The following is a 15,667-nucleotide window of genomic DNA, read 5'->3' as shown; positions in this document are numbered from 1 at the left end:
CATTACTTTCAGACTTGAAAGAGGCCTCCAGGAAAAGTAGATGTGTATCTGTACAAACAGATCCTACTGATGAAATTCCCACCAAAAAATCAAAGAAGCATAAAAAGCACAAAAACAAAAAGAAGAAAAAGAAGAAAGAAAAGGAAAAAAAATATAAAAGACAACCAGAAGAATCTGAGTCAAAGCTGAAATCTCATCATGATGGGAACGTAGATCTAGAATCTGATTCCTTTTTAAAGTTTGATTCTGAACCTTCAGCGATGGCACTGGAACATCCTGTAAGAGCATTTGGCCTATCTGAGACCAGTGAATCCCCTGCAGTTATGCTAGAACCTCCAGTAGTATCAATGGAGGTATCAGAGCCACACATCTTAGAAACTCTGAAGCCAGCTACAAAAACTGCAGAACTGTCGGTTGGATCTACATCAATAATCTCAGAGCAGTCAGAGCAATCTGTGTCAGTAATGCTGGAACCATCTGTGACAAAGATTCTGGATTCCTTTGCAACAGCATCAGTGCCTCCTACAACAGTAGTGCTGAAGACATCTGAGCCAGTTGTAACAATGTCAGTAGAGTATCAGATGAAGACTGCAATGAAATCTTTGGAGAGCACCTCTCCAGAGCCAGCAAAGATCATGGTAGAGCCTCCCATAGCGAAAGTACTAGAGCCATCAGAAACCCTTGTGATAGCAGAGACACCTACTGAGGTGCTCCCTGAACCAAGCACATCAACAACAATGGATTTTCCAGAGTCATCTGCAACTGACGTGCTAAGATTGCCAGAGCAGCCTGTAGAAGTACCATCGGAGATTGCAGATTCATCTATGACAAGACTGCAGGAGTCGCTGGAGCTGTCTAAGACCACAACGATGGAGCCGCTGGAGTCGTCGGTGGCCTCGGCGCTGGAGTTGCCGGGGCCACCTGCAACCTCCATGCTGGAGTTGCAGGGGCCCCCTGTGACTCCAGTGCTGGAGTTACCTGGGCCCTCTGCTACCCCAGTGCCAGAGTTGTCAGGGCCCCTTTCTGCCCCAGTGCCTGAATTGCCAGGGCCCCCTGCGACAGCCGTGCCTGAGTTGCCGGGGCCCTCTGTGACAACAGTGCCACAGTTGTCGCAGGAATTGCCAGGGCCTCCAGCACCATCCATGGGGTTGGAGCCACCACAGGAGGTACCAGAGCCACCTGTGATGGCACAGGAGTTGCCAGGGCTGCCTGCAGTGCCAGCAGCAGTAGAGTTGCCAGGGCAGCCTGCGGTAACAGTAGCAATGGAGTTGACCGAACAACCTGTGACGGCGACAGAGTTCGAGCAGCCTGTGGGAATGACAACGGTGGAACATCCCGGGCATCCTGAGGTGACAACGGCTACAGGGTTGCTGGGGCAGCCTGAGGCAACAATGGTGCTGGAGTTGCCAGGACAGCCAGTGGCAACAACAGCGCTGGAGTTGCCTGGGCAGCCTTCGGTGACTGGAGTGCCAGAGTTGTCAGGCCTGTCTTCGGCAACTAGGGCACTGGAGTTGTCGGGGCAGTCTGTGGCAACTGGGGCACTAGAGTTGCCTGGGCAGCTCATGGCAACTGGGGCACTGGAGTTCTCAGGGCAGTCTGGGGCAGCAGGAGCACTGGAGCTTTTGGGGCAGCCTCTGGCAACAGGGGTGCTGGAGTTGCCAGGGCAGCCTGGGGCGCCAGAGTTGCCTGGGCAACCTGTGGCAACTGTGGCGCTGGAGATCTCTGTTCAGTCTGTGGTGACAACATCGGAGCTGTCAACGATGACCGTGTCGCAGTCCCTGGAGGTGCCCTCGACGACAGCGCTGGAATCCTATAATACGGTAGCACAGGAGCTGCCTACTACATTAGTGGGGGAGACTTCTGTAACAGTAGGAGTGGATCCCTTGATGGCCCAAGAATCCCATATGTTAGCTTCTAACACCATGGAAACCCATATGTTAGCATCCAACACTATGGATTCCCAGATGCTAGCGTCCAACGCCATGGATTCCCAGATGCTAGCGTCCAACGCCATGGATTCCCAGATGCTAGCCTCTAGTACCATGGACTCCCAGATGTTAGCAACTAGCTCCATGGACTCCCAGATGTTAGCAACTAGCTCCATGGACTCCCAGATGTTAGCAACTAGCACTATGGACTCCCAGATGTTAGCAACCAGCTCCATGGACTCTCAGATGTTAGCAACCAGCTCCATGGACTCTCAGATGTTAGCAACCAGCTCCATGGACTCCCAGATGTTAGCAACCAGCTCCATGGACTCCCAGATGTTAGCAACCAGCACCATGGACTCTCAGATGTTAGCAACTAGCTCTATGGATTCTCAGATGTTAGCATCTGGCACCATGGATTCTCAGATGTTAGCTTCTGGTACCATGGATGCTCAGATGTTAGCGTCAGGTACCATGGATGCCCAGATGTTAGCGTCTAGCACCCAAGATTCTGCTATGTTGGGTTCAAAATCTCCTGATCCCTATAGGTTAGCTCAGGATCCTTACAGGTTAGCTCAGGATCCCTATAGGTTGGGCCATGACCCGTACAGATTAGGTCATGATGCCTATAGGTTAGGACAGGACCCCTATAGATTAGGCCATGATCCTTACAGACTAACTCCTGATCCTTACAGGATGTCACCTAGACCCTATAGAATAGCTCCCAGGTCCTATAGAATAGCACCTAGGCCATATAGGTTAGCACCTAGGCCCTTGATGTTAGCATCTAGACGTTCTATGATGATGTCCTATGCTGCAGAACGTTCCATGATGTCATCTTATGAACGCTCTATGATGTCTTACGAGCGGTCTATGATGTCCCCTATGGCTGAGCGCTCTATGATGTCAGCCTATGAGCGCTCCATGATGTCAGCCTATGAGCGCTCCATGATGTCTCCTATGGCTGAGCGCTCCATGATGTCAGCTTATGAGCGCTCCATGATGTCAGCTTATGAGCGCTCCATGATGTCCCCTATGGCTGATCGATCTATGATGTCCATGGGTGCTGACCGGTCTATGATGTCATCCTACTCTGCTGCTGACCGGTCTATGATGTCATCGTACTCTGCAGCTGACCGATCCATGATGTCATCTTATACTGATCGCTCAATGATGTCTATGGCAGCTGATTCTTACACTGATTCTTACACTGATACATATACAGAGGCATATATGGTGCCACCTTTGCCTCCTGAAGAGCCCCCAACAATGCCACCATTGCCACCTGAGGAACCACCAATGACACCACCATTGCCTCCTGAGGAACCACCAGAGGGTCCAGCATTATCTACTGAGCAGACAGCATTAACAGGTGAAAATACTTGGCCTACAGAGGTGTCAGCATTACCTCCTGAAGAGTCTGTATCACAGCCTACTGTGAGTCAAAGTGAAATTTCAGAGCCTTCAGCTGTACCTGCTAATTATTCAGTGTCAGCTTTAGAGCCCTCAGTGTTAGCATCAGAGTCTGCTGTGACTGTTCCAGAACCACCACGAGAACCAGAGTCTTCAGTTACATCAACACCTGTTGAGTCAACAATACTAGCAGAAAATGAAATTATTCCAGAGAGACCAATGACTTGCATGCTGTCTGAAACTTCTGTGTCAACTGAACCAACTATGTTAACATCGGAGCCTCCTATTATGTCAGAAACCACAGAAACATTTGATTCCATGAGAGCTCCAGGACATGTTGCCTCAGGGGTATCTGTGTCCCTGCTGGGGCCAGCAGTAACTATTCCAGAGCCAACAGAGAGCATTCTGGAGCTGCCAACCATGGCTGTCCCAGAGCCTCCAGCCATGGCCGACCTAGAGCCTCCAGCTGTGGCCGGCCCAGAGCCTTCTGCTGTGGCTGTCCCAGAACCACCAGCTGTGGCTGAGCCAGAGCATGTTATCATTCCTGTGTCAGTTTCTGCCCTGGAGCCTACTGTGCCTGTCATGGAACCAGCAGTGTCAGTCCTTCAACCTGCTGTGGTTGTTTCAGAACCAAGTGTTGCTATCCAAGAATCTACTGTGACCATTTCAGAGCCTGCTGTCACTGTCCCAGAGCCGACTCAAATGATACCAGCTGAGATGGCATTAGAGCCTGCACCAATGATGGTGGAGTCTAGTATTATATCATCATATGTTACTAAAAGGATGAATTTACCATCTGGTGAACAAAATCTTACTCCAGATGTTGGCATGCAGGAGATTCCCCCATATTCAGGTGACCAGCCACATGCTGAAGGACACCTAAAATGTGACTCTTACGAAAGTGAACGTGGTGTAAATACAGACCTTACTATAAATAATCATTTGATTGCTAAAGAGGTAGAACATAACATAGTGTCTGCTGTTAGCACTGGTCTGGTTGTTGAAACTAGTGAAGAGAAAATTTTGCCTATCAATGAGACTAAACAATGTACAGTATTGGATACCTGCCCTGGTATTAGTGAAGCTGATGTAGGAGGAACTCTATCTTCTACTGGTCCTTTTGCTCTGGAATCTGATGTAATGGGAACTAGTAAGGGTATTGAGTTTGCTACAGAATGTGCTGTCAGTTCAGTTAATAACTATGATGTTGAAGTATCCTTAACTACTCAAGATACTGAACATGACATGGTAATTTCCACCAGCCCCAGTGGCGGTAGTGAAGCTGATATAGAGGGACCTTTGCCTGCTAAAGACATTCATCTTGATTTACCATTGGATAATCTTGGTAAGGATACAGAAGAACCATTATCTGTAAAAGACAGTGACCAGACATTTGAGATTGCTCTCAGCCCTAAAGAAAGCAGTGGGGAAGATAAAGAGGCACATCTCCCTACTAAAGAAATGATGTCTGATTCAGGATTTTCTGCCAGCATTGATGAAATTAATGAAGCAGACTTAGTGAGACCATTACTTCCTAAGGACATGGAACGTCTTACAAACCTGAGGGCTGGTATTGAAGGACCTTTACTTGCAAGTGAAGCTGAACGTGACAAATTGGCTGCCAGTCCAGTTGTAGTAAGTGTACCAGAAAGAGCATCAGAATCTTCTTCAGAGGAAAAAGATGACTATGAGATTTTTGTAAAAGTTAAGGACACACATGAAAAAAGCAAGAAAAATAAGAACCGTGACAAAGGCGAGAAAGAGAAGAAAAGAGACTCTTCATTAAGATCTCGGAGTAAGCGGTCCAAGTCTTCTGAACACAAGTCCCGCAAGCGTACCAGTGAGTCTCGTTCTAGGGCAAGAAAGAGATCATCTAAGTCAAAGTCTCATCGTTCTCAAACGCGGTCCCGGTCCCGTTCAAGACGTCGGAGAAGGAGCAGCAGGTCAAGATCAAAGTCTAGAGGAAGGCGATCTGTATCAAAAGAGAAGCGCAAAAGATCGCCAAAGCACAGATCCAAGTCCAGGGAAAGAAAAAGGAAAAGATCAAGTTCCCGGGATAACCGGAAAACAACAAGAGCTCGGAGTCGAACCCCAAGTCGTCGGAGTAGGAGTCATACTCCCAGTCGACGAAGAAGGTCCAGATCTGTAGGTAGGAGGAGGAGTTTTAGCATTTCTCCAAGCCGGCGTAGTCGCACACCCAGCCGGCGTAGTCGCACGCCCAGCCGCAGGAGCCGCACGCCCAGCCGCAGGAGCCGTACACCCAGCCGCAGGAGCCGCACCCCCAGCCGCAGGAGCCGTACACCCAGCCGCAGGAGAAGATCGAGGTCTGTGGTAAGAAGACGAAGTTTCAGTATCTCACCAGTCAGATTAAGACGATCAAGAACACCCTTGAGAAGAAGGTTTAGTAGATCTCCTATCCGCCGTAAAAGATCCAGATCTTCTGAAAGAGGCAGATCACCCAAACGTCTAACAGATTTGGGTGAGTCGTCGTTTTAAAGTTTACTAGCATTGTAGTAGAGAATGATTTAAATCTGAGTTTTTTGTGATCTTGAGTCCAATGTAATATTTTGGGTTATTGGCTTAGATATTAGATTAGGTTGTGCTTAGAAAATACCAGGGATAAGTGCATGTAATTGCAGTTAAAAAGACCTGTCTGGTAGGGCTTGGGGTATGGCTCAAGTAGTAGAGTACCCACTTAGGAAGCATGAGCCTCTGAGTTCAAAACCCCAGTGCTGCCAAAATAAATAAAAATAAATAAAAACCAAGGTGTTTCGATAACTAGAATGTTATATTTTGCTTGAGCTATCTTGCCCTAACTAAAAATGGAAAGCAGAAGTAGATGGAAAAGTGCTGTTCAATTAAAAACAAGGTACTTTATCCTGATATTGTTACTGTATTTTAGCGTACATTTTTGCAAGTAAGCAAAATGTTAGTGCTACACATTTAATATATCTTCAAGTGGCAATCTGGAATTATTAAAGGTGAAGGCAGTTGTGTTTCATGTAGTTGGTGAAGGAAGTGAGTGGAATTTTTTAATCTGGGGAATTAACTCACTGAGTGGATGATAACTAACAGATAAATTTATGAGATCAGAATTTGTTCTGCCTTACTTTAAATGTTCTAATTTTTCCTGATTTTTAAGTATTATGCAGTGAGTTATTCCAGTAATCTTCAGGTCAGGACTGTCTGAGGAAAAAGACCTTAAGAGTAATAAAGCAGAGTCTGCATTCAGTCAAATATGAGTTTTCTGAGTTCTCTTTTATTCAGAGTGGTGGTATTTAATTCCCAGTGATCTCAAGGTAGTGAAGGAGACATGGGTAAAATGCATATGTCTCTTTTTACCAAAGGTAAAAATGCCAAAAAGGGTATAAAGTGATGATTGCCATAGCACAGTACAGATGAATGTTAGTTCTTTCTTAATGAAGATTTGTTAGGAGTGGCACTATAATTTGGGCTCAAAGAGTAATTTAAGCTGTTGTCAGAAGAAGAGTAATTTTAAGATCATGATAAGTTTGCTTTGGCAGTTTTCTGTCTTAGGATGTGTCTTTATCATTATATAGTAAGTTAGCTAATTCCTGTTAGAATAGGAAACTCAATGTGGACTTATTCTTTAAAAGTGTCCTCCAAGAGCGGTTTGATCCTAGCTATAAAGTAGGGTAGAAAATTGATGCTTTTAATTAGTGTATGAAGCCTTTGATAATGCAAAATGTACAGCCTTTAGGAAACCAGCTTCTTACATTTTTCCTCTTACAGATAAGGCTCAATTACTTGAAATAGCCAAAGCTAACGCAGCTGCCATGTGTGCTAAGGCTGGTGTTCCTTTACCGCCAAATCTAAAGCCTGCACCTCCACCTACAATAGAAGAGAAAGTTGCTAAAAAGTCAGGAGGAGCTACTATAGAAGAACTAACTGAGGTAAGCTAGACAGAATTCGTTTTCATTCTAAAATGGATTATTCCAGAGATGTTGACTCTGGAGTGTGCCAAAACCTGAATTGTGGGCTGAACTGATAATGGCTGGCACCGAGTGGCCAAAACCCGAAATACAGATGTGGCAGCGGCAGAAGCTCTGTTTCGCAGGCCATTATCCGGGATGGCTAAGCTCCGCTAGCTAAAAGTTACTTCCCATTACTTTTGCTTTCCAGTTTTAGAAGCCAAACTGACTGAGGAGTGGGACGGTTCGTTTGAATGGAGGAGGTGTTGAGTGAGCAACACGCAGAAGCTCGCCTACAGTTTCGTTTCCATTCACGACGTGTTCACTGATCGCCACGAGTGTACTGCATATACGCAAAGACACAGACAATCTTCAGAAATGATCTTTTGCCACCGGAGCTTGGAAATTAATGAGAATTAGCTGGCCATTGCCTGAAAGGAACTTCTTTCGCATCAACATTTCGGGTTTTGGCTGTTTGGTACCAGCCATTGGCGATAATGGCCGGCCATTATCAGTTCTTCCTGCGGTTCGGGTTTTGGCAGTAACATATATTTTAAATATACTTATTTTTGTTTCTAAAAATTTGATCTTTTCAATTGAGGCTTTTTTGGGGAGGCTTTATTTTATTTTATTTTTTTTTGGGGGAGGGGGGAAGATGCTGAAATATTGCTGCTAGGATCCAGAAATACCAGTTTCATATACTGAAACTTGGTACTGGCTAGCCTTATGCTAGCCTGCCACTGTCAATATATTCTGTTCCCACTGGTTATATGCTTGATATACTCTGTGTTTTTGGCTAAATGAGCTTTTTAATCCTGTTGTAATATTGACAAATTCTGCTTGTATAGAGACAGGTCTACCCAAATTTACTCTGATCTTTTTATAAAGCCAGGTAATGAAGTCTGTTCCTTTGCTTCTCAGGAAGGAACTGACTTTGCTTGACAATTGCGCCCTCTCCATCATGCCTTATTTTCCAACCTTAAGTTCTATTCCTTGTGAGACTCATTTCTACAAAACATTTATGGAGAGATATGTTACTATTTAACCCTACCACAAATGTTTCAAATTTTTATTTTGCCATATATCTGGAGGATCATAAAGTTTTAAAATTTGCTTCCTCACCTAGATTTATTACATTATGACTTAGTAGGTCAACCCTACTCCCCCCCAAAAAAACAAAAACAAATGAGGACCTAGCAAAAGCTTCTGTTGCTTCCTTACCAAATCCAAGCTCATTATCTAAATAGAACCCTATGAAAACCCTATGAACACATAGTGTACAGCCTCATCTTCAGTGCTCTCGTCCATTCTAACAGGTTTTTTCTCACCCTTTTACCACCACCTGACCATGATGACTTTCTTTCCTTACCACCCCTGTTCTTTACTATGAAAATCTGACTTAGAATTCTTCAAGGAACATTCTTTGATTCTTAAACTCTGCCTGACTATTATCTTAAAGCCTTTGTTCTTTTAGCACTTATGTACTTGGTTTGTATTATATCAGTTTGCACTTGTTATTGTGTTGCTCTGTAAAAAAATGTCTTCAATTATTTCATGTATATGTACTCTGTCTCTTGTATTAGATTGTAAGCTCCTTGAGAGCAGGGACCATGTCTTCTACATTTTTTTTTTTTGTATTCCCAAGACAGTGCCCAGTACAGTGCTCTGCACATAGTAGGTGCTCAATAAATGTTGTTGACTGACTAGCCAGTGTGTTTAAATAATAGCTGATAAGCTAAATTACCTTTTAATAACCTATCATTAATCTTGTTTACTTTTGAAAGTTGATTTTATAGGATGGTTCTTTATAAATTAAACATGTTATTCTACATAAACTCTAAGATTTATTTTTTTGTTTTGTTTTGTTTTTACTTTTAAAGAAATGCAAACAGATTGCACAGAGTAAAGAAGATGATGATGTAATAGTGAATAAACCTCATGTTTCGGATGAAGAGGAAGAAGAACCTCCTTTTTATCATCATCCCTTTAAACTCAGTGAACCCAAGCCCATTTTTTTCAATTTAAATGTGAGTATTAGTTCTTATGGATTGATGAAATGAAACAAACAACTAAATAAATACCACATAGATTTAATGCAACATTTTTTGATGGTACTGAATTTTGAACTCAGCTGCTAGCAAGCAATGTAGCACTTTTGAGCTGCCCCTCTAGCTCTATTAAATTAATTTTTTTATTGTGGGACTGGAGTTTGAACTTGGTCTTGAGTCACACCACTTGAGTCACACCTCCAGCCCCCCCAGTGTATTGATTTTTTTATGTAAATACTGTGAGAAGTAACAAAGTAATTTCCTCCCAAAGTAAACATTTCCTTTAGAATATGTTGAAATTCTTCAGAAACCACTATCTGTTATATGGGTTTTAATTAAGAAACATTATTTTTTAGATTGCTGCAGCAAAGCCAACTCCACCAAAAAGTCAGGTAACATTAACAAAGGAATTTCCTGTGTCATCTGGATCACAACACCGAAAAAAAGAAGCAGATAGTGTTTATGGAGAGTGGGTTCCTGTAGAGAAAAATGGTGAAGAAAACAAAGATGATGATAATGTTTTCAGCAGCAATTTGCCATCGGAGGTAAGTAAGAGGAATATTATGTATTTTTCTTTTTTATACCTGAATCTGCCATTTTATTGTTATTTTATATCTGATTTGGATTCTGTTTCACTCTTCTTAGGGCCGGGTTAAACGGCAGGGCCGGGTTAAACGACAGATGAAACAACCCGCAGCTTCTCATTTGACAGTAACTCGATGCAATTCACTTTGTGGAACCAAGCCACAAAGTGAAAAGCATCGAATTGCAGAGAACAGTGTTATCACATCCCTACCCAACATTGGGCCCTCCTTGCACTTGTGGGAAGGTAGCCCAAGGTACAACTATTTAGCTTCCCGTTTTGCTTCAAGGCTCTATAGCTCTAGATTTTGGTGGTAGCAAATTTATTGGGGGAGGGTTTGAGTGGATAGAGGCAGATCCTCAGGTTCAACACAAGAACTGGATTGGAAAAGGTAGGCTGATGTGAACATCTTGGGAAAATGCCCCATTGCCATTTAATGATGGTTTTTCTGGGTTGTTACATTTCCTTTGATTTTAGTCATTTTTCCTACCCTGTGCTATTTTGGCCCTTTTGAATTCTTGTGTTTAACCTAATGTTCAGCCTTGGTACTCCATTCCCTTCTCCTTCCCCTCTTTGCTACTATTAAAAGTTGGAGAAGTGGAATTTACGCATTGAAATTTCCACAAGGCTATAGTTGTATCTTGTCAAAAGGACGCAGTAACAATGCCAAGTGTCAAAAACAACCCCATTAAAATGCCTGATTAAACAGTGTGCTGCTAAATATAGTGCACATGAAAACAGCAAGACTGTATATATATGTAAATATATATATATATATATCTGTATCTTTGTATGTATCTCTGTATCTGTACCTTTGCTGTATCTTTTAATAAACAGTTTACTTTTATTTAACTTGTTGTGCAAAGTCACGCTTGGGGGATATGGGAGGGTGGAGACTTACTAGGGGAGGGTGGGAGTTTTGAATGATATCATAGACTAGTTGTCTTGCCCTTTGTTTCCAAAACCTTGGCATTTGTCCAAGGACTGGACTAGATAGCCAATGCCCTTATGGACTTCTTTTTCTTGCAGTTCTGGGATATACAGGTCTGAGAGACCTGTGCTCTTCACTGGAGGTTCCCTACATTGGCCATATCATCATCTTCCAGTAAACACTTTCAATTCTACAAATCCTGTTTATAAAATCAGAAAGTAAACAGAACCCAAATCAGAAACTTTCTCATAGCAGTGTTTTTCCCTCTGAGCTATTATTCACAGGTGACATTTTCACTATGTGTGTTTGATCCTGGGGCATTCTGAAAAGGAACAAGTTCCATACGGTAAAGCTGGACATAATAATTAGCCAGTGTAACTAATTTACAGTTAAAGGTGATGGTATGCACTCACATGGACTTCGGCTATACAAGCAAATTGTACTGTCACCATGACATGATAGCTAGTTTGGACAATATTTTAGTGAAACCAGTTGAGTGCTTTGTTACTAATCTCCAAATCAGGCTACTTACACATCTCAAGAGGGAAAGATTAACTGACATTTGTAGCTTACTTAATCTTCTTGTAGTAGCTGGATATAGACCATGATAAGAGGGCTGTACAGACTTAGAAATCTTGATACATATGCTTTTAGTAACTGATTTATTGCAGATTAAGCATTTAAACAAAGTTGAAAAAAACATAGCAAGGATATCCCATAGAGTAAAGCCATAAGTATTGGCAGCATTTCAAGAGCTTTTCCCGAGAAGATAGTAGTTAGAACTTTTTTGACTTTCTTCAGTTGAAGATGGGAAAAGTGCTCAGTAAATCTTGATTACACTTCTTTTTTGATCAAGAAAATGTTTTTGTTTTACTTAAAAGTTCAGTACTCCTTCGTTTTCAGTCTTAACACTTGACAGTGTTAAGCCTTAGCCTTGTTTCTCGTCAAAAAATGGTTGTCAGATTTTAATTAAAAAGGTTGAAGAAGTCTAAAGAAATGTGGCAGGGAGGGGAGGGGGCGTGGGGAGAAGGTATAGCAAAAGGAGTCTTTTATTAAGACAGAAGGAGGAAGATTGTATTCAGAGGGCCAAATGAAGCACATGTGTCTCTGGCAAGGTAAATATGACTGTTTATACCAGACTCTAAGCTCCTTATGTAGGAAGATTAGACTCAAAGAATATATAGGGTAACTTCTAAATAAAATAATTTAAAATTTTAGGGAGAGAGGACTAGAATTGTGTTCTGTTTTCACAATTAATGTTAAACACCCACAGAAAATATTCACAGTATAAAATGTTCATTTCCAGTTATTTAGCTATCATCTAAGTGCACTCACTGTAAAATTAATATTCTTTATGCCAGTGTTTGGAGTACTTTTGTTGACAATTTATGGGAGCAATGACTTTTTTGATTGCATCATGGCTTGAAATAAAAGGCTTTCTAGAATAAAAGGAAGACATTCTTTTAAAGGGCCAACTCTTTAGCTGAGTAGTATTTTTTATTTATTAATTAGTCTTTTGTTTTAATAAATATAAGTGGAGTATGTGGTTCTTTAGTCTTTTTTTTGGTTTTTTGGGTGGTACTAGGGTTTAAACTCGACCTCACGCTTGTTAGGGAGATCTCTGTCTACCACGTCAGCCACTCTACCAGCCCGTGGTTTTTTAGTCTTGACCATAAAACACTGAGCCTAAGATCACAGCTTTTTTTTTTTTTCATAAGAGGCGAATTATCTTTGCTAATCTTACCAATTGCCTTGCATGAGAGTGCTCCTTGACACGAGTGTAGACGTGGATCGTGGATGATGAATCAGCATAAATTCATATCTTACGGAAAACAGCTCTTCAGAATATGTGCCCTTCTACTGTAACATCATCTTCCTACCCAGAAACCAGCCACTATCATCCTCAGTACAGAAAGAAGTGACTGCAGAACTTTTGACTATATTTGTGCAAATTTGACTTATGAACTATGAAATTTTTTTAAAAAAATGGAAAACTAATATTTGAAGAATAGTCCTCAGGGGCATGAAGTGTTGGTAATAAAGTTAGCAAAGGTTTCTGGATTGATTCGAAGATTTAAATGTGGTTTTTGACGAGTTACAACTACACTAGTAACCACTAGTTCGTAGTATTTGTGGATTTAGTATAAATGTTGTAGGGGCCCAGCTGTAGAAATTGTTGAGCTGTTAGGATCATTTTTATATCGGTGTCCTAGTTTGTGTCATTTGAATCACAGGTCTTTTTCCCAAGGTAACTAGACTTCTCTTAAATTTAGAAGCTCAGAATTCATAGAGTAAACTGAAAATTTTAATTGTAAATTAAATAATTGTAAATTAATAAGTTCTAGAATTACACACACTGCTAGAGTGTATATGTACAGTCTTGTTTTTCATTCTTTTCTCCCAAGAACTCCTAAGTGGTTAACACTGAATTTTGAATCACTTACATAGGGTGTCTGTTTATTTTCCTTTTATAATTGAGGTTAATCTAAATGTTACAGCACAACTTTGTAACATTTTTTATGGTTTAATAAAAAGACTGATAATTCACTTGTAAAAACCCAATCAAACACAGTAACTAGGAGTTACTGTGTAGTGTGGCTTTTTATTTGAAAGTTGTCATTTTTTTTTTTTTTTTTTGTAATCTATGAACCGGTATATTTTAAAAGTTTTTGTTAAGTATTTTAGATATTTTTGTAGGCCAGATGTTTTTTCTTTAGATTAGTTTTATTACAAATTGCCTTTTACACCTTCTTTGAAAATAATCTGCAATTATCTGTGTAGAAAATAATTTTCTTCTATATTTTCATTTGACTTACCTCATCCTAATTGTTTATTTTTTTTTGTGGTACTGGGGTTTGAACTCAGAGCCTACACCTTGAGCCACTCCACCAGCCTGTTCTTGTGTTGGGTATTTTTGAGATAAGGTCTTTCGAACTATTTGCCTGGGGTGGCTTCCAACCTCGATCTTCCTGATCTCTGCCTCCTGAGTAGCTAAGGTTACAGGCGTGAGGCTTCTCCCTGCCAAATTGTTATTTTTAAGTCTTTTATATCCTGTCACTGTCATTTTATAAAATGGTAGGAAAGATTTGTTCTATTTGGGGATTGGTTGGGTTAACAAAAATAAAGGTATAAAAGGTACATTCACATATATGTAATACAGATATAAATTTTGTGTTACATGGTGCCAGCTTCATTGTGAATTTTATTACACCTCAGAACCTTTATAGGTTTTAGAAAAGCACCTGCTTTATTGCTGAGATGGTGGTTAAAAAACTTTATTAATATGAAAATCATGACTTAGGACACTTTTTGTAGATTTTACCTTTTAGAACAAGTCTTACTTCTTCATTGGAGTGGCTCAAGCAGTAGAGTGCTTGCCCAGCAATTGTGAGGCCCTGAGTTCACACATCAGTACCACCACCACCAAAAAAAAGTAATTAGAACAAGTCTTGCAAGAAGGAAGTTAAACATTTCCTCCATTATAATACCTAGAATATTACGTTTTTATATATTAGGTAGCAAACAAGTATATAGTTTATCAGTGGAAACCTATAAGGCATGCTGATCACAACTTGATAATGGTATTCTACAAATTTAAGATTCTTTTTTTTGTTTTTAAAATGGCTTTTATTTTGGTATTTTTTCCCCACATTTCCTGTATTTGAACAATATTAAAGGATGGTTAGGATTCTAAAACTACGTTTTCCAATGTGTTAGTCACTAGCCACTGAACAAAATTACTTAGTCACATTAGCCATAGTTCAAGTGCTCAGTAGCTATCACTGCTATTGTCCTATTGGACAATGTACTGCTCTAAAAAAATAGCTGTCGTATCTTACGAATGTTTTAATTGTGATATGTAACATTTGGTTGGAGTCTTGAAAATTAATGCTTTGGGAATTAAACTTGGCTTTTTTATGTATTAATGCATAACCTGAATTACCTTGAAAGCTGAAAATAGACTTTTTGATGTAAACTCTTGAGGATCCTTAAGTGGTTAAAATAATCTTGATTTCATTCTATTTTGAGTATATTTTTCACATTATTAAAAGAAATTCATTATTGGAAACAGCTTTTTAAAAATGGTAACACATTGGGTAAGCTTGTTGCAGAATAAAGGAAGCTGTACTATGTCAGGAAAACAGTTACAATTTTAAAGTAAATTAAAAACATTTAGCAGAGATTTGAATTTAATATGAAATATTACTGAGATTGAAGGAAGTTTTATTCTGGGGGAAAATGATGAGGGATTTTGATACCTTTACTGAGGTATCTTAAAGTCTAAAAGAAAAAATATTGAAGATATAAAATGTCTCAAAGGATGAATTCTCCGATAAGTAATTCCACTTGTTTTTTTCTTGGAAAGAAGTAGTTGTATTCTAGAAAAGTTAAGTTTTCAGAGCATTTATTATAGCTAAATTATAGTTGGGAAATGGGGATTGGAGTTGGGATGGTGAGTAGGCAGGTTTTCCCGGTATCTTAAGATTTTAGTCTTTTTTTGCAGAATAAAAAAAAAAACTACTGGTCCATGTCTAGGCACCCTTACACTTAGATTGGTAAAATTGCTGTGAAAACCAAGTAAGTCTGGAAAAGTTAATGGTGGGCCTTCAGAAATTACCTTGATAATCCTACTTGACAACTGTAGGAGATCCCCTGATGCTCTGAGGACATAAACTTTGGCCTGGAATATCTATTCACATTTAAAGTTCCAGGAGTCTCAGCAATTTGAGTCCCAGGAATTAACTTACAGTCGAAGTGAATTGTGGACATACAGTACATTTCTATGTGTTTTTAGATTAACTAATTCTTGTAGGCCTTAGAATACTCTGTAG

At 40.5% G+C, this 15,667-nt stretch overlaps 1 protein-coding gene across 7 annotated transcripts in view; it reads left to right on the top strand.

Moving 5' to 3' along the window:
- Nucleotides 1–15,667, top strand: part of Son (SON DNA and RNA binding protein) — a 31,737-nt gene that overhangs the window by 5,156 nt on the left and 10,914 nt on the right. For 4 of the 7 annotated variants that reach the window (XM_020162866.2, XM_020162870.2, XM_020162876.2 and 1 more), the window contains exons 3-6: nucleotides 13–5,820; nucleotides 7,095–7,255; nucleotides 9,154–9,300; nucleotides 9,678–9,866. In XM_020162866.2, the coding sequence (XP_020018455.1) occupies nucleotides 13–5,820; nucleotides 7,095–7,255; nucleotides 9,154–9,300; nucleotides 9,678–9,866 (6,305 nt within the window). Of the gene's footprint in view, nucleotides 1–12; nucleotides 5,821–7,094; nucleotides 7,256–7,484; nucleotides 9,056–9,153; nucleotides 9,301–9,677; nucleotides 9,867–9,966; nucleotides 10,752–15,667 lie in introns of those variants that run through there. The other 3 variants (XM_020162916.2, XM_020162907.2, XM_020162899.2) reach the window with 3 other exon arrangements.

This window comes from Castor canadensis, chromosome 5 (assembly GCF_047511655.1).
Source record: "Castor canadensis chromosome 5, mCasCan1.hap1v2, whole genome shotgun sequence".
In the NCBI taxonomy this organism is placed as follows: domain Eukaryota; kingdom Metazoa; phylum Chordata; class Mammalia; order Rodentia; family Castoridae; genus Castor; species Castor canadensis.
Note: the sequence above shows the minus strand (reverse complement) of the source record. Positions and strands in the feature narration are given on the sequence as shown.